The sequence below is a fragment of the Microcaecilia unicolor genome, chromosome 13 (genome assembly GCF_901765095.1).
Source record: "Microcaecilia unicolor chromosome 13, aMicUni1.1, whole genome shotgun sequence".
NCBI lineage: Eukaryota > Metazoa > Chordata > Amphibia > Gymnophiona > Siphonopidae > Microcaecilia > Microcaecilia unicolor.
In genome coordinates, this window is record NC_044043.1 from 99,378,494 (window position 1) to 99,404,332 (window position 25,839).

The 25,839-nt window shown below is 46.0% G+C and overlaps 1 protein-coding gene across 2 annotated transcripts in view; it reads left to right on the forward strand.

Annotated features, from left to right (window-relative positions):
• The window catches only part of PLEKHM2 (pleckstrin homology and RUN domain containing M2), a 104,982-nt gene that overhangs the window by 74,145 nt on the left and 4,998 nt on the right, over positions 1–25,839 (forward strand). For both annotated transcript variants that reach the window (XM_030222602.1, XM_030222603.1), the window contains 7 exons: positions 1,052–1,121; positions 2,482–2,572; positions 3,547–3,611; positions 8,504–8,592; positions 10,021–10,153; positions 10,727–10,914; positions 19,213–19,278. In XM_030222602.1, the coding sequence (XP_030078462.1) occupies positions 1,052–1,121; positions 2,482–2,572; positions 3,547–3,611; positions 8,504–8,592; positions 10,021–10,153; positions 10,727–10,914; positions 19,213–19,278 (702 nt within the window). The remainder of the gene's footprint in view (positions 1–1,051; positions 1,122–2,481; positions 2,573–3,546; positions 3,612–8,503; positions 8,593–10,020; positions 10,154–10,726; positions 10,915–19,212; positions 19,279–25,839) is intronic.

Genomic DNA, 25,839 nt, shown 5'->3' on the forward strand with positions numbered 1-25,839 from the left:
ATTACTTATGGCATATAACAGACTCCTACTCCTTCCCAAAAATGACTTAACACCCCTTTGTCCCTTTTTTAATCTCTTTTCTCCGTTTATATGTTTTTTCTTGTACTGTCTGCCTTACTTATTCTTTTAGTATGGATTTAATTGTAAACAGTCTGGCAGCGCTATCATGTGAAGGGCGGTATATCAAAGGTTTGAACCTCTCTTATTAAGCACAGAGACTCCCTATATAGAAAGAGGATGACCTCAAAATAAAACTGAAATGACTTCATGGCTGTTGATGTGTACGATGGGCAGGACAGACTTCTGCCTTCTGTGTCTTGGAAATGGCAGAGACAAATCAGGATGGGCTGGAGTGGGGCTTCGACAGCAACTCCAGTAGTTGGGAAATGACTTTTGCAGTAAGGCCCTGGTGACTTCCCAGTGTGGATGGACCACGTGGGCCTTATGTGCCATCATTTACTGTGTTACTGTGTAATGTTCAAAATCAATTATGGAGAAGGTATAAATTACACTGTGATAATTGCACACAGAAATGCCACGGGATGCACAGATTCGGAAGGGACGTGCTTTCGGGAGAGTTTAGGTCGTCCAAAGTATTATCCATGTAAATTTGAAATAATTTCCTCGTTGAATTTTGCACCTCCTTCAAGTCACTCATAAATGTCAGGGCTTTAGAGGAAGGGTGGATGCGGAGTTGGGCTTCACCCCTTGGTGATTTTAGGAGCTTGGCTCAGGATTTGTGTGCTTATGTAGGATTTTTGTACTGTGAACCCCTGAGGTCATAGCGGACACATGGCTGGAAAGAGAAGTAAACCTGTCTTGCATCCCTGTTTTATGTCCATTATTGGGTAGCAGTAAGGATGAGTCTTCCTCCCCTACCCTCCTTCCTTCACAAAATGTCATGAAATGTGTAAAGCCACTGTCCAAAACCAGCCCCCGCAGAGGTGGCTACATGCGGTTTTCTAAAATGCCCCAAACGCTCTGCGCACTGGGGACTGGAAGTATGCTGGTCGGCACAGTCCTCATTTGTAATGAATTTCCTTTCTGTCAGGGTCGACAACAATCACTTGTTACTGCTGATGATTCATGTCTTTCGGGAAAACGAGGAGCAGCTCTTCAAGGTAAGCACGTGCTGGTTGTGTTTCAGTTTCCCACTGTTTCAGGCGGCAGCTCTTTGTGAGGCTGATAAAGAGATAGTGATCTTGTGTACAGGCAACATCACAGGGGAAGATTCGACTTCCCTAAACCATTGTACCCAAAAGTGCGTACTAGTCAGAGTGAGAGTGGGGCAGCAGTTTTAGTCGCAGAATCGTAGAAAGAAAGGGCCGAGAAGAATGTCAAAGTATTAACTAGGAATATCAAAACACACAAAGGTGGAAGAACGCCAAATCCGAGGAAAGACCATTCCTGAAGACACGGTAGTAAGAGCACCAAAATAAAGTTTATTGGGACCCTACACGGTCCGTGTTTCGGCTACAAAGCCTTCATCAGGGGTCAACAGCTTGACGTATACAAATTGGCTTCTTGGTTTCTCAAAATGAAGAACACTTGAGCAGCCTGGTACAGTCCACGTGTTTGTATTTCCATTGTGCATCGTGGACTGTACCAGGCTGCTCAAGTGTTCTTCATTTTGAGAAACCAAGAAGCCAATTTGTATACGTCAAGCTGTTGACCCCTGATGAAGGCTTTGTAGCCGAAACACGGACCGTGTAGGGTCCCAATAAACTTTATTTTGGTGCTCTAACTACCGTGTCTTCTGTTTTATGTTTATAAAAATATGAAACAGAGAATGGCGCCTGCGTTCTCTTTGGGTAGAATTGTGTATGTTCCAGACTTGGCAGCACTTTCTGATACTGTGAGCAGTAATCATTGTCCTCATACCTGCAGAGTGCAGATAATTATTATTATTAGCATTTGTATAGCGCTACCAGACGCACGCAGCGCTGAACACCTGATACAAAGAGACAGTCCCTGCTCAAAAGAGCTTACAATCTAAATAATACAGACAGACAAGACAGTTACGGGTGAGGGAAGTAATGGGTGAGAAGGGACAAGGGGAGGGCAATTGTGGCTAGGAGCTAAAAGCAGCAGTGAAAAGGTGGGTTTTCAGCATAGATTTGAAAACAGGTAGAGATGGAGCTAGACGTATAGGTCCAGGAAGTCTATTTCAGGCATAAGGTGCCACGAGAGAAAAGGAGCGCAGCCTGGAGTTAGCAGTGGAGGAGAAGGGGAAAGACAAGAGAGATTTGTCCAGCGAGTGGAGATAATATATGTGAACCACTTTGGTTGTACTACAGAAAAGGCGGTATAGCAAATCCATGACCCTTTACCTGTACCTCACGTCCACAGCTGGCGCTGTTTTAGCTTTGATACTTGCGCCTTTGTGTAGTTCTGTGACTGACTGGTCATGCCTATAAGTTACTTGGCTGTGGACCGTCTCTTAGTTCAGGCTCTGAGTTTCTTGTCCATCTCTTTGCACAGATGCTCCAGATGAGCACAGGTCACACGGAGGGCAACTTACAGCTGCTGTATGTGCTCTTGACAGATTGTTACATCTACCTGCTCCGAAAAGGTAACAAGGTGATATCTCACAGGCATGCGATTCCCTCTGTCACTTATGTCCCCAGTGCAGTCTCTCATCCTGGCTTTCACCCCGTTGCTTATCCCTCATCTACTCTTTCTCTTTCCCGTATCTCCCCTTTCTCAGCCTCCTTTATTGTCCCTTATGCCTCTTCCCCAGTATTCTCCGCTTCCCAGCTGTTCCTGCCTTTTCCTTCCCCATCTTGAGACCGTAGGCGCTCACCCCTGGGGTTCCTGTCACCTTCCTGCTATCTCTGTGCTCTTGTTAAAATCTTTACAATGCAAGGTCAGCATTCGGTTCCCCATTTTACATAGAATGTGGCGATCCGAATTGAGAGTGGCATTTCAGGAAAGGATCTGGCAAGCAGATCCGACAGGGGTGAGCTGTTGTCACTCGTAACGTGAAAGGGTGGGGAAAAAAAAAGAGATAACAGGGAGGGAAAGAGATCAGCTCATGACACTCCAGGATTATAGGCAGTGCCGTAGCAAGGGCTAATGGCACCCGGGGCGGGTCGCCGCTGCGCACCCCCCCCCCTGCGGCGCCCCCCCCCCCCCCCCGGACCGCATTCTTACCTGCGGGAGGGCCGATCCACCCCGAGTGCACGTCATTCGGAGCTGCGTCTGCCCCACTGGTTCCCTGCTCTCTCTGCCCCGGAACAGGAAGTAACCTGTTCCGGGGCAGAGAGAGCAGGGAACCAGTGGGGCTGGCACCCCCTCGAGCGCGTGCACCCGGGGCGGACTGCCCCTCCCGCCCCCCCTTCCTACGCCATTGATTATAGGGTGGAAAGTGGGGGTAGCAGGCAGGAATAGACCCTGCTGCTCTGACGTTGAGCGCTGGATAGTGGAGGTGATTTTATGCGGAGGCCTGAGATGTTTGGACTGTAGCATCACCACAAGTGATTCTCTCACAGGACTCCAGGCATTAGCCAACTCTGCTCTCATCTCTGTTTCTTCTGTTTCTCTCAGGAGCTACAGACAAACCGTACATGGTAGAAGAAGCCATTTCGTACAGCGAGCTGGATTATATCTCGGTAAGCACATACCCTAGCAGCACCACGGCCCTGTCCCAATGCCTGAAGGTACCCGGAGGAGGCTTTAGGGCTCTCCTGGCATCAGGGTGTATTGCTCCTATCCAGAAGAGTCGTAAGCTTCCCTAAAACGTTTGATTTTATTTTATATAACTTTATTTGTTATAATTTACAGTCATATTGGCCCGTCTCTCACACAGCCAAGCATCAAACATTCACGCTTCTTTTCTCTTGTTAATCTTTCCACTGCCCCGCCCCCTCCAAATCATGACCCTGATCCCCCTTAGGTCACCTTCCTATAATTCAGCTGAACAAACCATTCTTTTCCAACTTGCTCCTATCTAGTGAGGCACATCGCGGTTATTAGTAACGCCGTTCCTGATCTTCTAGATTACGAGGATCCGTCCGTGTCGCTGGCTGCTGAAAGACAGGCTGTTCCCCATTTTTGATATTTATGAAGGAGTCCCTCACTCCATAGCCCATATTAAGACAAATTTTTAAAATATCCTGAGGAAAAGGGAGGAATGGGGAGGAGGGAGATTCAAAAGGTGGTTTATAAGGGATAGGATGGGGTTGGGGATGTGTATCAGTAGGGACATGCGGAGTGGATGTGGGGAGTGGTGTTTGGGAAGGGGGAGGGTCTAAGAATATGATTGATTGGTTCAAGGTTTGGAACGGGGGGGGGAGGGCTGCCTGACCCCCCGGCGCCGGGCCCAGGGAATTTTGCCCCCCCCCTACCTCCCCTCTCGGCGGCCATGGCTACAGACTGTGTTAATCACAAAAGATGCAGAAAAAGCCTTTGACAGGGTTTGTTGAAGATTCATGTATGAAATACTGAAAAAAAACAAAACAGAGTAAGTCCGAACTTTATGCAATGGGTAGTTAAGTTATATTCGGACCCAGAGGCACGTGTTAAGGTTAATGGGGAATTCACCGAGGCCTTCAGACTAAGTAGGGCAAAAGGACAGGGCTGCCCATTGGCCCTGCTGTTTTCAGTAGTGATAGAAACTTTATTTCATTGTGCTAAAGCTTCTTCACTTCCTTGAAACCCATATTAGACTGATCATTCACGTTTTATTGTCTGCAGTTTGCCATCCCGGTACAAAACCAGTCTGATCAGAGTCAGCTTTCTTTAGGAGTTCTTCCACCAGTCTGTTGTCAATATTTGAGCTAAGATTTTAATGTCTCTATTCAGTTTGTTCCATCTTTACCAGTCTTATACAATATGATGATTCCCACCAATTCCCATCGATCCCTCCAGTAGAGCATTGAATAATCTTGCCATCAGGGGAGCCAGTCTTGTGGTGAATCCTTTATAAAACCCTGTCCAGACCAGGTGCCTTTCCTTTCCTGTTGGGAATATTTTAATCACCTCCGCTATCTGTAAAGGTGGTGGTTTCATTTCCATTATTCCCCGGGGATTCGTGAGAGATCTACCTGGCCCAGAAAATGTTTTCAAGTGCTCTTTTGTCTTATCCTCTTCAAATGGTCCCCCACCCCCACCCCCAACCTCCCTTTATTACTGTCTTAAGCTTATGTGTTACCAGATTACTCAATTTATTTCCAAATGCAAAATAATGGAGGGTGGTGGTGAGAGGGGATGGGGGGGGGGGGGTTGAGGGAAAGGGGGACCACACTCCAAAAAGACAGTGGTATGAATAGTAGATTACAGTCACATTCAAATATTGTGAAAGGCCTAAACTCACTGTAGATGAGGCCGTTTGATGTTCAAAGAACTGAGGCAGCTGAATATGGCAAAGACCTTCCTACAGAAACGCACCTGATATTACTGGACTGACAAATTATCGAAGGATAGTCAATTCACCAAATAATTTGGAGTTCTAATGAGGGTGGAGGAGAGGAGGAGGGGTGTCAGTAGTAATGTGGAATGACTTTCCCTTACCAGTGCAGGAAATGGTGAGGGATAAAGAGGGAAACGGAGACAGAAGTCAAAGGGGGAGAAAAGAGAGTTGGTAAATATCTATATTCCCAATGATTCCCAGCTCTTGTTTGGGGAGAAAGTATGTGGAGGAGGGGGGGGGAGGTTTTCAATTTAATGCTGGATCTTGAGTGGGTCTTAAAACTTGTGTAACTGGACAACTTTGGGCAGCGTGGAGGGAACTGAAGCGAATGATGCAAAGACACAATCTGACGGCTATGTGGAAAGACAAAGGGATGACACATTTTATTCTCGCTCACATCCTAGCTACTCACATACTGATTTAACACTGCGGATAGACTATGGATGCAACAGTGATGCACACACAAATAGAGAGCACAGCACGAGCTGACCATGGATCAGTTTGGGGAGAATTCAGAATGGACGGAGGGGGGGGGGGGGGGCAGTAAAAATAAATTCTGGAGATTAAGTCAGGGTTTGCTAACAGACGAGCAGTTAAGGAATACTGAGAAATATTTAATGACGGGGTGAGGTAGGATTGGATGCGTTGAAAGGTGTGATAATGGGGGGCACATGAGATAACCATGGAGGCAAGTCAAGGGGGGGAGGGCAATGAATTGGAAGGATAAGGAAGTAAGGGGAGGGGTAGAAATGAACTGAGGCAAGAAAAGTTACAGCTGACTTGGAGAAAGCAAGGTTGTGAAAACTGAATTTTAAATTAAGGAGGGTGCAATAGCAATTCCCCTTCCATTCTGACGGTTTTCCTCCCCTGCCAGTCTCCCTCCTATGGAAACGTATTCCCACCTCAGCTGTCCCATTGCATATCCTTAGCATCCTTATCTTAACCGCCCCTCCCTCTTCCATCACCCCTCCCCCCCACCCCATGCATTAGAGGCTGACCAAAACCAGGATTCTCAGTTCCAACCAAAACTGAACTAGCAACTGAAATTTGAAGTTCGGTTTCTACTGAAAATGAGCCTCCCTCCTCCGCAGTCATTCTCAGTGCCCCCTCCTGCACTTCCACCACCTGAAGGCCTTCCCCTGGCCTACCTTTAAGTACATAAGTAATGCCATACTGGGAAAAGACCAAAGGTCCCTCGAGCCCAGCATCCTGTCCCCGACAGCAGCCAATCCAGGTCAAGCGCACCTGGCAAGCTACCCAAAAGTACAAACATTTTATACAAGTTATTCCCGAAATTGTGGATTTTTTCCAAGTCCATTTAGTAGCGGTCTATGGACTTGTCCTTTAGGAAACCGTCCAACTCCTTTTTAAACTCTGCCAAGCTAACCGCCTTTACTACGTTCTCCGGCAATGAATTCCAGAGTTTAATTACGCGTTGGGTGAAGAAATATTTTCTCCTATTTGTTTTAAATTTACTACACTGTAGTTTCATCCTAGTCCTTTAAACCTCCTGGTGGTTTAGTGGGTCTTAGTGTCATGAAGCTGCCACAGGAAGACCCAGCAGCCATTTTGAGATTGGGAATGGCATAACCAGGAGCAACTGGCTAGTGGGTTTTAGATTTTGCTCACACCTTTTTCAGTAGTAGCTCAAGGTGAGTTACATTCAGTTACTCTGATATTTTTCTGTCCAAGGAGGGCTCACAATCTAAGTTTGTACCTGAGGCAATGGAGGGTTAAGTGAGTTGCCCAAGATCACAAGGAGCAGCAGTGGGATTTGAACCGCCCACCTCTGGATTGCAAGACCGGTGCTCTAACCACTAGGCCACACTCCACTCTTTACCGGTGCCTCTCTTTTTCTGCTGCCTCTTTCCTTCACTGATCCAGAATATTCTAATGCTTCCAGCTGTTTTCAAGTGAACATCGGGGTAGTACTGTTTCGATTCACCAGCTGTCACTTTCCTGGAGAGACATTATTTCAGGGATTTATTGCCTTTGTCAGCTCCGTTAGTGACATCACTTCCTCCTTCCCAAAATGTATTAAACTTGCAGTATCTTAGCCCTGACAGTCCAAATCTCTGTGTTCCTCTCATGTTAAATTTCACATTAGTATCTGCTTCACTACCAGTAATGAGTCCTGTCTGCTTCCTCTGTCACATTTGGCACAGATCAGGAGTGAGAATCCAAATTAACTCCTTCCCATTGTCAAGAATTGACGTTTTTGAGCATTTTACATAAGTATTGCCATACTGGGAAAGACCAAAAGTCCATCAAGCCCAGCATCTTGTTTCCAACAGTGGCCAATCCAGGTCACAAATACCCGGCAAGATCCCAAAAAAGTACAAAACATTTTATGCTGCTTATCCCAGAAATAGTGGATTTTCCCCAAGTTTATTTAATAATGGTCTGTGGACTTTTCCTTTAGGAAGCCGTCCAAACCTTTTTTAAACTCCACTAAGCTACTCACCTTTACCATGTTCTCTGGCAATGAATTCCAGAGTTTAATTACACGTTGAGTGAAGAAAAATTTTTCTCTGATTCGTTTTTAATTTTCTACATTGTAGCTTCATCGCATGCCCCCTATTCCTAGTATTTTTGGAAAGAGTAAACAAGAAATTCATGTCTACCCGTTCCACTCCACTCATTATTTTATAGACCTCTATCATATCTCCCCTCAGCCGCCGAGCCCTAGCCGCTTTAGCCTTTCCTCATAGGGAAGTCGTCCCATCCCCTTTATCATTTTCGTCACCCTTCTCTGCACCTTTTCTAATTCCACTATATCTCTTTTGAGATGTGGCGACCAGAATTGAACACAATATTCGAGGTGCGATGGCACCATGGAGCGATACAAAGGCATTATCCTCATTTTGTTATATCTTACTTATCAGCTCCACAATCTCGTGGTCAAAGTATCTTAACATTTTATATGTTTCCGTTGTTGAAGCTGATGGATTATAGATTTACTCTGTGAAACTGCAAATGGCTGAAATTGGGTGTAAGAGCCTCCCTGCTGCCGCTTTCCCTGCCTCACGTTTCTTGTTAGTGGATTTGCAATGCTGGTGTTTTGAACGTCTGTGTGTGTTTTGTGTCTCCCAGATCGGACTGGATCAGCAGACGGTCACTCTAGTTTGTACAAATCGCAGACGCCAATTTCTGCTGGACTCAGCTGATGTGGCCCTAACGGAGTAAGTAAGAGCCTGGGGTGCAGCGGTTGCCTCCTCTGTCTGGGCGTAAACTGAAGATGTGCTTCTCTTCCCATTCAAGCTCAAATCTCCTTGCCTTCCTCTCTTCTTTGCTTCATTTTATTAGTACGTCATCTTTCATTTTGACCCTAAGGTAAAGTGCCTGTCCTTGGCCAGAGAGAGTGAGGGGAGAGGGCACTAGGGTGGGGGTAAGGAGAGAAAGGTGAGGTGGTGAAATTGGCTGTCACCCCCCACTCCATTCTCCCAAAGCCTGCAGCTGGCCCTTGATTTCTGAGCACACTGGCTTTGGGATTTGGGGCCAGATGCACTAAACTTAAAGAGCCCTTAACGAGCAAGTAGTAAACCCTGGCATGCACTAAAGACTTTTTTCCGACAACGGTAGCAGCTAACGAAAACAGAATGCAGATGAGCAAATTGTGTAGAAACCGCATTGTAGTGAGATGCACTAAACATTTCCGATTGCCTTAACGCTGGAAAATTTAACGAGAGTTCTGTACCTCTCGTTGGGGCTGTGCGGGAGCTACAAAAGTAAAGATCGGGGGAAAAAAAAGTCAAGTGCTCATCAGGGACGTCCTTTATGGACGTCCTTCACTCACAAACAACCAAAAAAAAAAAATAGCGCTCCGCTTCAAAACAGACGTCTATTTTGGCTGAGCTAAATGCGTTGTGATTGGCTCACAGACTTCCAGGTCTCTCAGCTGAGTGAAGCACGGCCAAAAAAGACGTTGTTATTATTGCGAGGGGGGAAAGACGGCCAAAATGGGCGTGTTTTTTTTTTTTTTTTTGAATGGGCGTCCTCAACTGCACCTCTTGGATCGAGCCGCATCGGAGGGGGGTGAGCAGCGCGGCGTCTTCGGGCAGCACAGGGAGGCGTATTTGGCATGCGCAGAGCAGCCAGCATAACACTTGGCTGCTCTGCGCATGCTCGACCGGCCGATTGGTTGACTGTTTAACGATGGAATAGAGAATGCAAGTGAGTTACAACGAGCAGCTCATTTGCATTCCTTTTCTTTGATGCATGCCCTTCCCTTACCGATTCGCTAAGGGAATCGGTAAGGGAAGGGCTCTAACGATTGATTAGTGCATCTAGCCCTTGGTCTGTTAGTTTTCACTGGTATTAAAAGTTGCTGTAGGAACTGCATCGCTGATAAGTTGTCCAATCGAATGTACCTGCGGTGGTGATTTTCTTACATTTCCTCTTAGATTTTTATATTACTGTCTTTTATGTAGTCCTACGTTTATTATTTGTGCATTTTTGCATCCAAAGACCACCCTGAGGCGCTTTTCAGAAACGTGCATGCAGCCACCTCTGGGGTGGAACCGGTCTGTTGCAGTTGGTTACCACCTGTGAAGCGGTAAAACTTCAGGTGATGAAAAGACCTCTCAGACAGGTTACTTTTCCTCCTCCAGGTTTTTTGTAGCTGCTTTGAAGTCGGCCATGATTAAGGGTTACCGGGAGCCCCCGTACCCCTGGATCCTCACTGATGCAACCATGGAGAAACTGGCGCTGGCCAAATTCGTAGCCCAGGAGTCAAAGTGTGAGGTAAGCATAGCCTCAGTCTGTTACTATCGTTCCGTGTCTCTCAGCTGAGCATCTGGAGATATAGGAGGTTAGGAACAAGCAGCCGGCGTTTCTGCCTGGCTTCCCGTATTGATAAATGGCAGCAACTCTTTGAAAAGAAACTGAAGTGGCCTCACCTGAGCCCAGCAGTGAATACTGTCATCTGTGCAGTGCCTTCAGAGCACCTGTGTCTTTATTTTATACAGGTAACCTAGGCACCTATTAAAAATTAAATAAAAAGGCTTCTCCGGTGACCCCCCCCCCCCAACATAGTAGTGCACAAATTGACATCTGCTGTGAAGAAAATGGAAATGTGTATTTATAAAATACACATATATATATCAAAACTCTGCCTTAAGCAGGAATGTCTATGCACTGATCCCGTGAAAATGGACATCGTTCTGGGATGTGCCGACTGTGTACTCCCTGCACAACTGTATGACCCCTTTTCTGCATATTTTACACGAGAAGAAAGCCTGCGGACTGCCGTGTGCTTGTTTTCTGCTTTGCGTGTGGATCCGGAATCTCCGGTGACGTGGACGGACTTTTTCTCAGTCTACAGATGTTGTCACCCACTTCTACGGCCTCGTGCACTGGGAAGATCCACTGGACCAGACGATAGGACTCGGCTGCACAGCCACATCTTCGGAGCTCCCGGTCACCAAGGAAGGCGTGTTGTATTACAAGGCCAGCACCTCCTACCTGGGCAAGGAGTACTGGAAGCCCTGCTTTGTGGTTCTGAGGTCAGTAACGGTGCCGGAGGCTCCCCTCCCTCCAGCGGGAGTTAGAGCAGCGCACGGTACTTTCATTTCAGCATTTTTTTCCTTTTTATACAATAAGTCCCATTTTACATGCATGCAGAGGGTAGTGGAAATAAAACCAATCTCATAGTTGGGGAATGTGGATGACTTTGAGCTTCTAAAGAACACTCGGTAAAAAGATACAGCCAAATATTTGGAGCAAGTGGGTGGTAAAGGTATAACTTGCTTATCTGTTATCTGTGGAGAGTAAAAAAGAGCAGAATAAAACTGGGCCATTTAACCTGCTAAATGAACAGCTTTTATATAGATTAGGGGAGGAACAGACACGATGCCATATTCCATTCAGCAGCAAAATACAGCTGCTAAACTGCTAAGCTGTCCATGTTGTACAGACGTGCTAATTAACAGACTGAAATCTAAAGCGATTGTGCCAGCATTGGTCAACTACCGAACAGGTCCCTACTCGGCTCTCTTCACTGTATAGTTAGTGTCACTTAATATGGCGACCGTGCCAGTGCTGGACCCATTGAAGATGTTAATCAAAAGACCGGCCCGCCCATTGGTACCTTTAGCATCTCATTTTGGTCTCTTACCTGCTCTCTTTATTGTGAAAAATGATCTAACAGTCTAAGAATATCTGCTTTCCATTAAACTCCTCCTTCCTTTTAATTATCTGGCTTTTCTTTTTTCACTCGTGTCTCTAAAAGAGAGTTTTATCCCTGGCCTTTACCCTTGGTAAATTTGCCTGTCCTCTTCCTCCTGCATCCAGCTTAGGGGCTTCGGGAGGGGATGAACAAATAACCCAGCACAGTCTCGATGCAGGCTGCAGCGGTCAAAAACTATTCGAATGTTCAGCCTCGGAATGGTCAGTGCCGGACCTTCTCTGGATACTGGCAATATCCACTCTTCTATCTGGATAAATTAGGACAGCCGTCAGCAAACTGAATAGTGCAATGTTTGGATAAATACTGGAACTCTCCTGCCTCTACCTATGCTCCATTGTGGAACTGTTTACCTAGTGCAGAGAGGGTCTGTAAGGATATTGAGACACTGTCCGGATAGTACAGAAGGGGTCTGTGAGGATATTCAGTGACACTATCTGGATAGTACAGAGGAGGTCTTGTGAGGATATTCAGAGACACTATCCGGATAGTACAGAGGACGTCTTGTGAGGATATTCAGAGACACTATCCGGATAGTACAGAGGAGGCCTGTGAGGATATTCAGAGACACTATCCGGATAGTACAGAGGAGGCCTGTGAGGATATTCAGACACTATCCGGATAGTACAGAGGAGGTCTTGTGAGGATATTCAGAGACGCTATCCGGATAGTACAGAGGGGGGTTTGTGAGGATATTCAGAGACACTATCCGGATAGTACAGAGGAGGCCTGTGAGGATATTCAGACACTATCCGGATAGTACAGAGGAGGTCTTGTGAGGATATTCAGAGACGCTATCCGGATAGTACAGAGGGGGGTTTGTGAGGATATTCAGAGACACTATCCGGATAGTACAGAGGAGGCCTGTGAGGATATTCAGACACTATCCGGATAGTACAGAGGAGGCCTGTGAGGATATTCAGAGACACTATCCGGATAGTACAGAGGAGGTCTTGTGAGGATATTCATAGACACTATCCGGATAGTACAGAGGAGGCCTGTGAGGATATTCAGACACTATCCGGATAGTACAGAGGAGGTCTTGTGAGGATATTCAGAGACGCTATCCGGATAGTACAGAGGGGGGTTTGTGAGGATATTCAGAGACACTATCCGGATAGTACAGAGGAGGCCTGTGAGGATATTCAGAGACACTATCCGGATAGTACAGAGGAGGTCTTGTGAGGATATTCAGAGACGCTATCCGGATAGTACAGAGGGGGGTTTGTGAGGATATTCAGAGACACTATCCGGATAGTACAGAGGAGGTCTTGTGAGGATATTCAGAGACACTATCTGGATAGTACAGAGGAGGTCTTGTGAGGATATTCAGAGACACTATCCGGATAGTACAGAGGAGGCCTGTGAGGATATTCAGAGACACTATCCGGATAGTACAGAGGAGGTCTTGTGAGGATATTCAGAGACACTATCTGGATAGTACAGAGGAGGTCTTGTGAGGATATTCAGAGACACTATCCGGATAGTACAGAGGAGGCCTGTGAGGATATTCAGAGACACTATCTGGATAGTACAGAGGAGGTCTTGTGAGGATATTCAGAGACACTATCCGGATAGTACAGAGGAGGCCTGTGAGGATATTCAGAGACACTATCTGGATAGTACAGAGGAGGTCTTGTGAGGATATTCAGAGACACTATCCGGATAGTACAGAGGAGGTCTTGTGAGGATATTCAGAGACACTATCCGGATAGTACAGAGGAGGCCTGTGAGGATATTCAGAGACACTATCCGGATAGTACAGAGGAGGCCTGTGAGGATATTCAGAGACACTATCCGGATAGTACAGAGGAGGTATTGTGAGGATATTCAGAGACACTATCCGGATAGTACAGAGGAGGCCTGTGAGGATATTCAGAGACACTATCCGGATAGTACAGAGGAGGCCTGTGAGGATATTCAGAGACACTATCCGGATAGTACAGAGGAGGTCTTGTGAGGATATTCAGAGACACTATCCGGATAGTACAGAGGAGGTCTTGTGAGGATATTCAGAGACACTATCTGGATAGTACAGAGGAGGTCTTGTGAGGATATTCAGAGACACTATCCGGATAGTACAGAGGAGGCCTGTGAGGATATTCAGAGACACTATCCGGATAGTACAGAGGAGGTCTTGTGAGGATATTCAGAGACACTATCCGGATAGTACAGAGGAGGCCTGTGAGGATATTCAGAGACACTATCCGGATAGTACAGAGGAGGTCTTGTGAGGATATTCAGAGACACTATCTGGATAGTACAGAGGAGGTCTTGTGAGGATATTCAGAGACACTATCCGGATAGTACAGAGGAGGCCTGTGAGGATATTCAGAGACACTATCTGGATAGTACAGAGGAGGTCTTGTGAGGATATTCAGAGACACTATCCGGATAGTACAGAGGAGGCCTGTGAGGATATTCAGAGACACTATCTGGATAGTACAGAGGAGGTCTTGTGAGGATATTCAGAGACACTATCCGGATAGTACAGAGGAGGCCTGTGAGGATATTCAGAGACACTATCCGGATAGTACAGAGGAGGCCTGTGAGGATATTCAGAGACACTATCCGGATAGTACAGAGGAGGTATTGTGAGGATATTCAGAGACACTATCCGGATAGTACAGAGGAGGCCTGTGAGGATATTCAGAGACACTATCCGGATAGTACAGAGGAGGCCTGTGAGGATATTCAGAGACACTATCCGGATAGTACAGAGGAGGTCTTGTGAGGATATTCAGAGACACTATCCGGATAGTACAGAGGAGGTCTTGTGAGGATATTCAGAGACACTATCCGGATAGTACAGAGGAGGCCTGTGAGGATATTCAGAGACACTATCCGGATAGTACAGAGGAGGTCTTGTGAGGATATTCAGTGACACTATCCGGATAGTACAGAGGAGGCCTGTGAGGATATTCAGAGACACTATCCGGATAGTACAGAGGAGGTCTTGTGAGGATATTCAGAGACACTATCCGGATAGTACAGAGGAGGCCTGTGAGGATATTCAGAGACACTATCCGGATAGTACAGAGGAGGTCTTGTGAGGATATTCAGTGACACTATCCGGATAGTACAGAGGAGGCCTGTGAGGATATTCAGAGACACTATCCGGATAGTACAGAGGAGGTCTGTGAGGATATTCAGTGACACTATCCGGATAGTACAGAGGGGGGTTTGTGAGGATATTCAGTGACACTATCCAGATAGTACAGAGGGGGGTTTGTGAGGATATTCAGAGACACTATCTGGATAGTACAGAGGAGGTCTGTGAGGATATTCAGAGACACTATCCGGATAGTATAGAGGACGTCTTGTGAGGATATTCAGAGACACTATCTGGATAGTACAGAGGAGGTATTGTGAGGATATTCAGTGACACTATCCGGATAGTACAGAGGAGGTCTTGTGAGGATATTCAGTGACACTATCCGGATAGTACAGAGGAGGTATTGTGAGGATATTCAGTGACACTATCTGGATAGTACAGAGGAGGTCTTGTGAGGATATTCAGTGACACTATCCGGATAGTACAGAGGAGGTCTTGTGAGGATATTCAGAGACACTATCCGGATAGTACAGAGGAGGTCTGTGAGGATATTCAGTGACACTATCCGGATAGTACAGAGGGGGGTTTGTGAGGATATTCAGTGACACTATCCAGATAGTACAGAGGGGGGTTTGTGAGGATATTCAGAGACACTATCCGGATAGTACAGAGGAGGTCTTGTGAGGATATTCAGAGACACTATCTGGATAGTACAGAGGAGGCCTGTGAGGATATTCAGTGACACTATCCGGATAGTACAGAGGAGGTCTTGTGAGGATATTCAGTGACACTATCCGGATAGTACAGAGGAGGTCTTGTGAGGATATTCAGTGACACTATCCGGATAGTACAGAGGAGGCTTGTGAGGATATTCAGTGACACTATCCGGATAGTACAGAGGAGGTCTTGTGAGGATATTCAGTGACACTATCCGGATAGTACAGAGGAGGCCTGTGAGGATATTCAGTGACACTATCTGGATAGTACAGAGGAGGTCTTGTGAGGATATTCAGAGACACTATCCGGATAGTACAGAGGAGGCCTGTGAGGATATTCAGTGACACTATCTGGATAGTACAGAGGAGGCCTGTGAGGATATTCAGTGACACTATCTGGATAGTACAGAGGAGGCCTGTGAGGATATTCAGAGACACTATCCGGATAGTACAGAGGAGGTCTTGTGAGGATATTCAGTGACACTATCTGGATAGTACAGAGGAGGTATTGTGAGGATATTCAGTGACACTATCCGGATAGTACAGAGGAGGCCTGTGAGGATACTCAGTGACACTATCCGGATAGTACAGAGGAGGTATTGTGAGGATATTCAGTGACACTATCCGGATAGTACAGAGGAGGTCTTGTGAGGATATTCAGAGACACTATCCGGATAGTACAGAGGAGGTCTTGTGAGGATATTCATAGACACTATCCGGATAGTACAGAGGAGGCCTGTGAGGATATTCAGACACTATCCGGATAGTACAGAGGAGGCCTGTGAGGATATTCAGAGACACTATCCGGATAGTACAGAGGAGGTCTTGTGAGGATATTCAGTGACACTATCTGGATAGTACAGAGGAGGCTTGTGAGGATATTCAGTGACACTATCCGGATAGTACAGAGGAGGTCTTGTGAGGATATTCAGTGACACTATCCGGATAGTACAGAGGAGGCCTGTGAGGATATTCAGTGACACTATCTGGATAGTACAGAGGAGGTCTTGTGAGGATATTCAGAAACACTATCCGGATAGTACAGAGGAGGCCTGTGAGGATATTCAGTGACACTATCTGGATAGTACAGAGGAGGCCTGTGAGGATATTCAGTGACACTATCTGGATAGTACAGAGGAGGCCTGTGAGGATATTCAGAGACACTATCCGGATAGTACAGAGGAGGTCTTGTGAGGATATTCAGTGACACTATCTGGATAGTACAGAGGAGGTATTGTGAGGATATTCAGTGACACTATCCGGATAGTACAGAGGAGGCCTGTGAGGATACTCAGTGACACTATCCGGATAGTACAGAGGAGGTATTGTGAGGATATTCAGTGACACTATCCGGATAGTACAGAGGAGGTCTTGTGAGGATATTCAGAGACACTATCCGGATAGTACAGAGGAGGTCTTGTGAGGATATTCATAGACACTATCCGGATAGTACAGAGGAGGCCTGTGAGGATATTCAGACACTATCCGGATAGTACAGAGGAGGCCTGTGAGGATATTCAGAGACACTATCCGGATAGTACAGAGGAGGTCTTGTGAGGATATTCAGTGACACTATCTGGATAGTACAGAGTGGGTCTGTAGGATATTCAGGGGCATAATCCAAATAGTGTCTCTGAATATCCAATTCAGCAACTTTTACCCAGGTAGCAGGTGCTGTTATCCAGATTAAGTGCTTCAGGATATTGACCCCCCTAAATTTACAGTCTATAAATCCCTAAAATCAGAAGCCTTAATCATAATGCCTCTGCTTCGCATCCTGAGTCCTGTCTCTACCTCTGTGATCATAGCTTCAAAAAGGACATTGATACCGTAGAATCAGTTTGAAGGATGGCTTGCAAAACAGAGTCTAAGAAAACTAGGGATGTGTTTGCTTAAAAGAGAGAAAATGGGAGGTAGGATACAATCATTCAAATACTCAGCGGGTTTCAATAAAGAAGCAGAAGGAAGCCGAGTGGAGGAGTAGCCTAACGGTTAGTGCAGTGGGCTGAGAACCTGAGGAACTGGGTTCAGTCCCCACTGTAAGTCCTTGTGACTCTGGGCAAGTCACTTAACCCTCCATTGCTCCAGGTCCAAAAACACCTCAGATTGTGAGCCCACTAGGGACAGAGAAAGTACCTGTCTAGTAGTGCTACAGAAATGACGATTAGTAGTTTTCCAGAGAGTGAGAAGGACAAGGGAAGGTGACAAAAAACAGCTTTTACTGACAGGGAGCCAAACATCTGGAAGAGACTTCCAGCAGAAATTATAAGACACAAACCCATGGCAGAATTTACACACATTTCATTTTATTAGACTTAAATCCCACAATCATCCAGGTATCAAAATCTAGTTCAAGGTGGCTTACAAAAGTTGAAAAGAACAAGCAGTTACGTAAGATCACGACAAATGAAGGGATCTTAGCTCTGACGCTAAAAGGTCGATGGGGCAGGTCTGTCTCTTCGATTGACACCTTCCATGGGCCCAGTCGCCATATTAAGTGATACATAAGTACATAAGTAATGCAACACTGGGAAAAGACCATTATTTGTATTTAGTTTTCTGATGTAAACCAGACCTGGAGTGGATTGTGGGGTATACATAACATAAGTACATAAGTAATGCCATACTGGGAAAAGACCAAGGGTCCATCGAGCCCAGCATCCTGTCCACGACAGCGGCCAATCCAGGCCAAGGGCACCTGGCAAGCTTCCCAAACGTACAAACATTCTATACATGTTATTCCTGGTATTGTGGATTTTTCCCAAGTCCATTTAGTAGCGGTTTATGGACTTGTCCTTTAGGAAACCGTCCAACCCCTTTTTAAACTCTGCTAAGCTAACCGCCTTCACCACGTTCTCCAGCAACGAATTCCAGAGTTTAATTATGCGTTGGGTGAAGAAACATTTTCTCTGATTTGTTTTAAATTTACTACACTGTAGTTTAATCGCATGCCCCCTAGTCCTAGTATTTTTGGAAAGCGTGAACAGACGCTTCACATCCACCTGTTCCACTCCACTCATTATTTTATATACCTCTATCATGTCTCCCCTCAGCCGTCTCTTCTCCAAGCTGTATAGCCCTAGCCTCCTTAGTCTTTCTTCATAGGGAAGTCGTCCCGTCCCCGCTATCATTTTAGTCGCCCTTCGCTGCACCTTTTCCAATTCTACTATATCTTTCTTGAGATGCGGCGACCATACTACTTACATAAGTACATGAATAACATAAGTATTGCCGTACTGGGACAAACCGAAGGTCCATCAAGCCCAGCATCCTGTTTCCAACAGTGGCCAATCCAGGTCACACGTACCTGGCAAGATCCCAAAACAGTACAGTACAATGTGTTTGGTGAACACGTTGCATAAGAACTTGAGCTGTGAGTGGTGTCCTGTATCCTCCACTCTCCGTGTAAATTTTGGTTTCCCTTTAACAGCTCTGAATCTCACTTCTGTAGGTTTTTTTCTTGGTGATGGCCTGTAGATTATACCATTTAAATATCTCCTCCCTTCTGAAGTGTTTTTCTTTATTGGGACATGCTAAATTCAACAGAAATTACCTCTCCCTGGGCACTCTTGAGGGTTTAGGGTGCTCGAGCAACCACTACACCCACCGAGCTGACACCTATGACCTGGGAAGGACTGTTTTAGTCCTGGTGGCGATGTGAGCAAACAGGTCGCAGTAGCACTGCTGAAGGCTGCCTCCTGGGTGATACATGAGAATTACTGGCTGGCTGTCAGCTTGGAGGAGACAGATAGGGTTACAGTTGGAAATACACATTAGATAATGTAATTAAAGAAGGATGATTACATTAATTCCAGGAATTATACATGTTTGTGTTTATTTCCGACAGCAATGGAATTCTGTACCAGTACCCGGATCGCATGGATGTCACCCCCCTCCTTTCAGTAAACATGGGGTAAGACTATTTCCACGTTTAAACTCTGCCATATGAGTGTGTGTGGTGTTTGGGAGCACATGCTAGGGAGTTTGATTTGAATGATCCTCTCGGAGGACATCTTACCAGGCTCTTCGAGAAAGGTAATATCTTCAGCATGTAATCTTTCATTCCTCATCATCTCTCCAGACTATTCTGATGATTGGGTTTTTGCTCTCCTACCAGCAGAGGGAGACAGAACTATTGACTGATGTCACTGCATATGGTCGGGGGCAGCCTTGAGACTTCCAGTATTTCTTAGTTTTCTAGCAGAGAGGGGTAGGTAAGTGACTGTGTAGCCCTGCTTTGTCAGGTTTGAGTTGGGTGTGCTGTGTTAGACCCACTTAAAACGCTCTTTAGGCAATATTTTTATTTTAATCTATTTGAGGACAACAGATTAAAAAAAAAAAAAAAAGCACTGGATTGGTTTGATGAAGGGGTCTCAGCAGTTCTGGTTCCTTGCACCTCCGGAGGTGTACACTCTGGTCTGCCGGGTCCATCCCCCACCCTCCATCTGGAGCATGTCTGGGCTTTGATCCTCTCCCCTGCTCTTCCTGGGAGGGGGTTCCTTGAGTGCCTCCACTCAGGCTGACTTGAGCAATCAAGAACAAAATTAAATTAATAAGTACCTTGCTGGGTGGATTTTCAGCTTTGGACTTTTCAGCACAGTGGTTTCTGTCTGTCAACGGTGGGACGTTGGTTAGCTGGGCACTCTCAGGCATGCTGCTGTGTGACTTGTGCAGTGCATCATTTCCCCAGTGAGTGGCTTGTGCTACGCCTGTGCAGATTTGGCTCTCGGGGAGCCTGTGACCTAGGTCCCAGGACTTTTCGCTACCAACAACGGCGGACAGCTCCATGAAGGTGATTTGTGGTCCCAGAGGCTCATCTCAAAGGACTTCTCTTGGGCTTCAAGACTGGAGGCCTCAATTCCCCGCCATCTTGTGGAGTCTCTCGTTGAAGAGCTCTCTTCCTCTTTGCTGGGGACGTCTTCTGAAGGATCTCACAGCCACAACCGTCAACACAGACACCAAGGTTTTTCAGTCAAAGAAAGGAGCCATTCCTATGTGGTTGGATGTATTGGTCCAGCCCTGGCCTCCCCGAGAGCTGTTGTATGTTTTTCTTCCATGGCCTCCGATAGGATCCAGAGTCACTGCAGTCAAGTTGTGTTGGTAGCTCCCAGTGTGGCTGAGCTGCCCGTTGTACAGAGATATGGTACGTTTGCAGGTAGGCGATCCTCTTTGGTTGCTTCTCTCAGACAGTCTGCTCTCCCAGGGTCCCATTTGGATGCCAGACGTGGCTTGATTCTCATGGCTGTTGAGCAGGTGAGGTTGCTGCTGAAAGGGTTTTTTTTCCTGGAGTCATTCGGACCTTAGTAAGTTTGAGGAAGCTGAACATTTGTCTGGTCAGTTTTAGAATCCGCAGTTCCTTTTGTGGTTGTTGGCGAATGACTTGGATTTCATGTTTAATTGTTCCCTTCCCTCCTAGGGTTGATTGGGTGATCTGTTGTTCTTGTTCTGTACCATTTGCTTTGTCAGTAGAAATACTGGATGTCTCAGGGCTGAACAGGACTTTACACTACTACTATTACTTAACATTTCTAAAGCGCTACTAAGGTTACGCAGCACTGTACAGTTTAACAAAGAAGGACGGTCCCTGCTCAAAGGAGCTTACAATCTAATGGACAACATGTGCAGACAATCAAATTGGGGCAGTCTAGAGTTTCCCTGAATGGAGGCATAATGGTTAGGTGCCGAAGGCGACATTGAAGAGGTGGGCTTTGAGCAAGGATTTGAAGATGGGCAGGGAGGGGGCCTGGCGTATGGACTCAGGAAGTTTGTTCCAAGCATAGAGAGAGGCAAGGCAGAAAGGGCGGAGCCTGGAGTTGGCGATGGTGGAGAAGGGGACAGAGAGGAGGGATTTGTCCTGTGAGCGGAGATTACAGGTAGGAGCGTAAGGGGAGATGAGGGTAGAGAGGTAGTGAGGGGCTGCAGATTGAGTGCATTTGTAGGTTAGTAGGAGAAGCTTGAACTGTATGCGGTACCTGATCGGAAGCCAGTGAAGTGACTTGAGGAGAGGGGTGATATGATCATATCGGTCCAGGCGGAATATAAGACTTGCAGCAGAATTCTGAACGGACTGAAGGGGGGAGAGATGGTTAAGTTGGAGGCCAGTGAGGAGTAGGTTGCAGTAGTCAAGGCGAGAGGTAATGAGAGAGTGGACTGACATCAGTCAGTAGTTCTCAGTCTCCCTCTGCTGGTAGGAGTGCATATACCCACTCCATCAAGAAAAGTCTGGAGAGACTCAAGGAAGGTAAATTAGCAGGTAAGATCTAATTTCTGCTTGTTATGGATGTCTTCATATTAAGATCAACCCCTGCATCTCACCTGTCCATAGCAAGATTGATAAAGCTGATAAAGGTAATTTGTGTCTGAGTCAAAAAAAACAAGCATAAAATCAAGCATAAAGCTGTCATTCTGTCAGTATTTCCAGTTAGAGGTCACCACTCATAATCCCAGAAATATAGTACAGACAAACGCCGACTGGGAGCCTGATGTCCAGGCTACACCGAATCTTGTTGGGACAACTAAGGACCCCTTTCCTAAAGCATATTAAGCGTCAAAGTAGGGATTAGTGCATGCTAATGGTAAGCACAGAGGTCATTTCCACATTAAGTGCCAAACGCAGGCTGAGTCGGGGATTGAGTGGGGACTGCATTTGTAATAACCTGCACCAACATAAAGCATATAATCTGAAGTGACTTTATGAACAGTGGACTTTCCCTTTTTAGATCAGTAATGGTTGCTGCTGCTTCTCAAGAGGCTTCAGTCCTGACACCCAAACTGGGTCAATATATCTGTTCCCCCTTTCTCCTCCAGGCAGCAGCGAGAGGGGCAGAACAGCCTCTCTGACTATAGCAGGATCAGCCTTTCTGTGTCCACCTGGCTCTTTTTCCTTGGCATTTTCTGTCATTTGCTTATTTATTATATATTTAGATATTTGCTCACACCTTTTTCAGTAGTAGCTGAAGGTGAGTTACATTCAGGGACTCTGGATACTTCTCTGTCCCAGGAGGGCTCACGATCTAAGTTTGTACCTGAGGCAATGGAGGGTTAAGTGACTTGCCCAAGATCACAAGGAGCAGCAGTGGGATTTGAACTGGCCACCTCTGGATTGCAAGACTGGTGCTCTAACCACTAGGCCACTCCTCCGCTTGTTATTCTTTAGGGTTCTACATGGAATGTTGCTACTGTTTGAGATTCTGAATGGAATCTTGTCACTCTTTAGGATTCCAGAATCTTGATATTCTTTGGGGTTCTACATGGAATGTTGCTATTCTTACAGATTCTGAATGGAATCTTTATTTATTTAGATTTTGCTGACACCTTTTTCAGTAGTAGCTGAAGGTGAGTTACATTCAGGTACTCTGGATATTTCCCTGTCCCAGGAGGGCTCACAATCTAAGTTTGTACCTGAGGCAATGGAGGGTTAAGTGACTTGCCCAAGATCACAAGGAGCAGCAGTGGGATTTGAACTGACCTAGGCCACTCCTCTAGCCCAAAGAATCTTGTTACTCTTTGGGGTTCTACATGGAATGTTGCTACTGTTTGAGATTCTGCATGGAATCTTGTCACTCTTTAGGATTCCAGAATCTTGATATTCTTTGGGGTTCTACATGGAATGTTGCTATTCTTACAGATTCTGAATGGAATCTTTATTTATTTAGATTTTGCTGACACCTTTTTCAGTAGTAGCTGAAGGTGAGTTACATTCAGGGACTCTGGATACTTCTCTGTCCCAGGAGGGCTCACAATCTAAGTTTGTACCTGAGGCAATGGAGGGTTAAGTGACTTGCCCAAGATCACAAGGAGCAGCAGTGGGATTTGAACTGGCCACCTCTGGATTGCAAAACCTGTGCTCTAACCATAGGCCACTCCTCCACTTGTTATTCTTTAGGGTTCTACATGGAATGTTGCTACTGTTTGAGATTCTGCATGGAATCTTGTCACTCTTTAGGATTCCAGAATCTTGATATTCTTTGGGGTTCTACATGGAATGTTGCTATTCTTACAGATTCTGAATGGAATCTTTATTTATTTAGATTTTGCTGACACCTTTTTCAGTAGTAGCTGAAGGTGAGTTACATTCAGGTACTCTGGATATTTCCCTGTCCCAGGAGGGCTCACAATCTAAGTTTGTACCTGAGGCAATGGAGGGTTAAGTGACTTGCCCAAGATCACAAGGAGCAGCAGTGGGATTTGAACTGACCTAGGCCACTCCTCTAGCCCAAAGAATCTTGTTACTCTTTGGGGTTCTACATGGAATGTTGCTACTGTTTGAGATTCTGCATGGAATCTTGTCACTCTTTAGGATTCCAGAATCTTGATATTCTTTGGGGTTCTACATGGAATGTTGCTATTCTTACAGATTCTGAATGGAATCTTTATTTATTTAGATTTTGCTGACACCTTTTTCAGTAGTAGCTGAAGGTGAGTTACATTCAGGGACTCTGGATACTTCTCTGTCCCAGGAGGGCTCACAATCTAAGTTTGTACCTGAGGCAATGGAGGGTTAAGTGACTTGCCCAAGATCACAAGGAGCAGCAGTGGGATTTGAACTGGCCACCTCTGGATTGCAAAACCTGTGCTCTAACCATAGGCCACTCCTCCACTTGTTATTCTTTAGGGTTCTACATGGAATGTTGCTACTGTTTGAGATTCTGCATGGAATCTTGTCACTCTTTAGGATTCCAGAATCTTGATATTCTTTGGGGTTCTACATGGAATGTTGCTATTGTTTGAGATTCTGCATGGAATCTTTATTTATTTAGATTTTGCTCACACCTTTTTCAGTAGTAGCTGAAGGTGAGTTACATTCAGGTACTCTGGATATTTCTCTGTCCCAGGAGGGCTCACAATCTAAGTTTGTACCTGAGGCAATGGAGGGTTAAGTGACTTGCCCAAGATCACAAGGAGCAGCAGTGGGATTTGAACTGGCCACCTCTGGATTGCAAAACCTGTGCTCTAACCATAGGCCACTCCTCCGCTTGTTATTCTTTAGGGTTCTACATGGAATGTTGCTACTGTTTGAGATTCTGCATGGAATCTTGTCACTCTTTAGGATTCCAGAATCTTGATATTCTTTGGGGTTCTACATGGAATGTTGCTATTCTTACAGATTCTGAATGGAATCTTTATTTATTTAGATTTTGCTGACACCTTTTTCAGTAGTAGCTGAAGGTGAGTTACATTCAGGTACTCTGGATATTTCCCTGTCCCAGGAGGGCTCACAATCTAAGTTTGTACCTGAGGCAATGGAGGGTTAAGTGACTTGCCCAAGATCACAAGGAGCAGCAGTGGGATTTGAACTGACCTAGGCCACTCCTCTAGCCCAAAGAATCTTGTTACTCTTTGGGGTTCTACATGGAATGTTGCTACTGTTTGAGATTCTGCATGGAATCTTGTCACTCTTTAGGATTCCAGAATCTTGATATTCTTTGGGGTTCTACATGGAATGTTGCTATTCTTACAGATTCTGAATGGAATCTTTATTTATTTAGATTTTGCTGACACCTTTTTCAGTAGTAGCTGAAGGTGAGTTACATTCAGGTACTCTGGATATTTCTCTGTCCCAGGAGGGCTCACAATCTAAGTTTGTACCTGAGGCAATGGAGGGTTAAGTGACTTTCCCAAGATCACAAGGAGCAGCAGTGGGATTTGAACCATAGGGTTACCATATGTCCGGATTTACCCGGACATGTCCTCTTTTTGAGGACATGTCCGGGCAACGGGCGGGTTTTGCCAGCCTAGCCTCCCCTCCCCTTACTTACTACTGCTCTGGTGGTCTAGTGACCTCTTCCGCCTTCGGGGCAGAAAAGAGCCCCCCTTTTTCCTGCCCGGAGCGCTGCCCTGCATGCATCCTTCCTGTTGCTGATCTCAGCAGCGATTCAAAATGGCCGCTGAGAGTTGACGTGACCTCGCGAGACTTCAACTCTCGATGGCCATTTTGAATTGGCGCCGAGATCAACAACAGGAAGGATACATTCAGGGCAGCGCTCCGGGCAGGAAAGAGGGGGGGCTCTTTCCTGCCCCAAAGAGGTCACTAGACCACCAGGGCAGTAGTAAGGGGAGGGGAGTGACGGGGTGTGTGACAGGGGGGAGGGAAAAATGTGAAAGGGGGCGGGGCGAGGGTGTGAAAGGGGCGGGGCATGTGTCCTCCTTTTTGGGGGACAAAATACGGTAACCCTATTGAACCGGCCACCTCTGGATTGCAAGACCGGTGCTCTAACCACTAGGCCACTCCTCCACTTAGCCTGTACAGCTAGGATGTCCTGTCTCAACTTGGTAATTTTTATTTATAAGGCTGAGCAAACTAAGTTAATACCAGCTTGTTGCTTTGAGGAACACTCATTGGTCTCCAGTGATGAGCCTTAGCTGCATCATTTTCCTTCTCTCAATGTATTTAAGGTTACCACCAGTCTCTTAAATGGTAGATAGCCTTTCATCTCGTGAAGAGTAAAGTGTTTGACAGCCTCTTCTTTCTGCC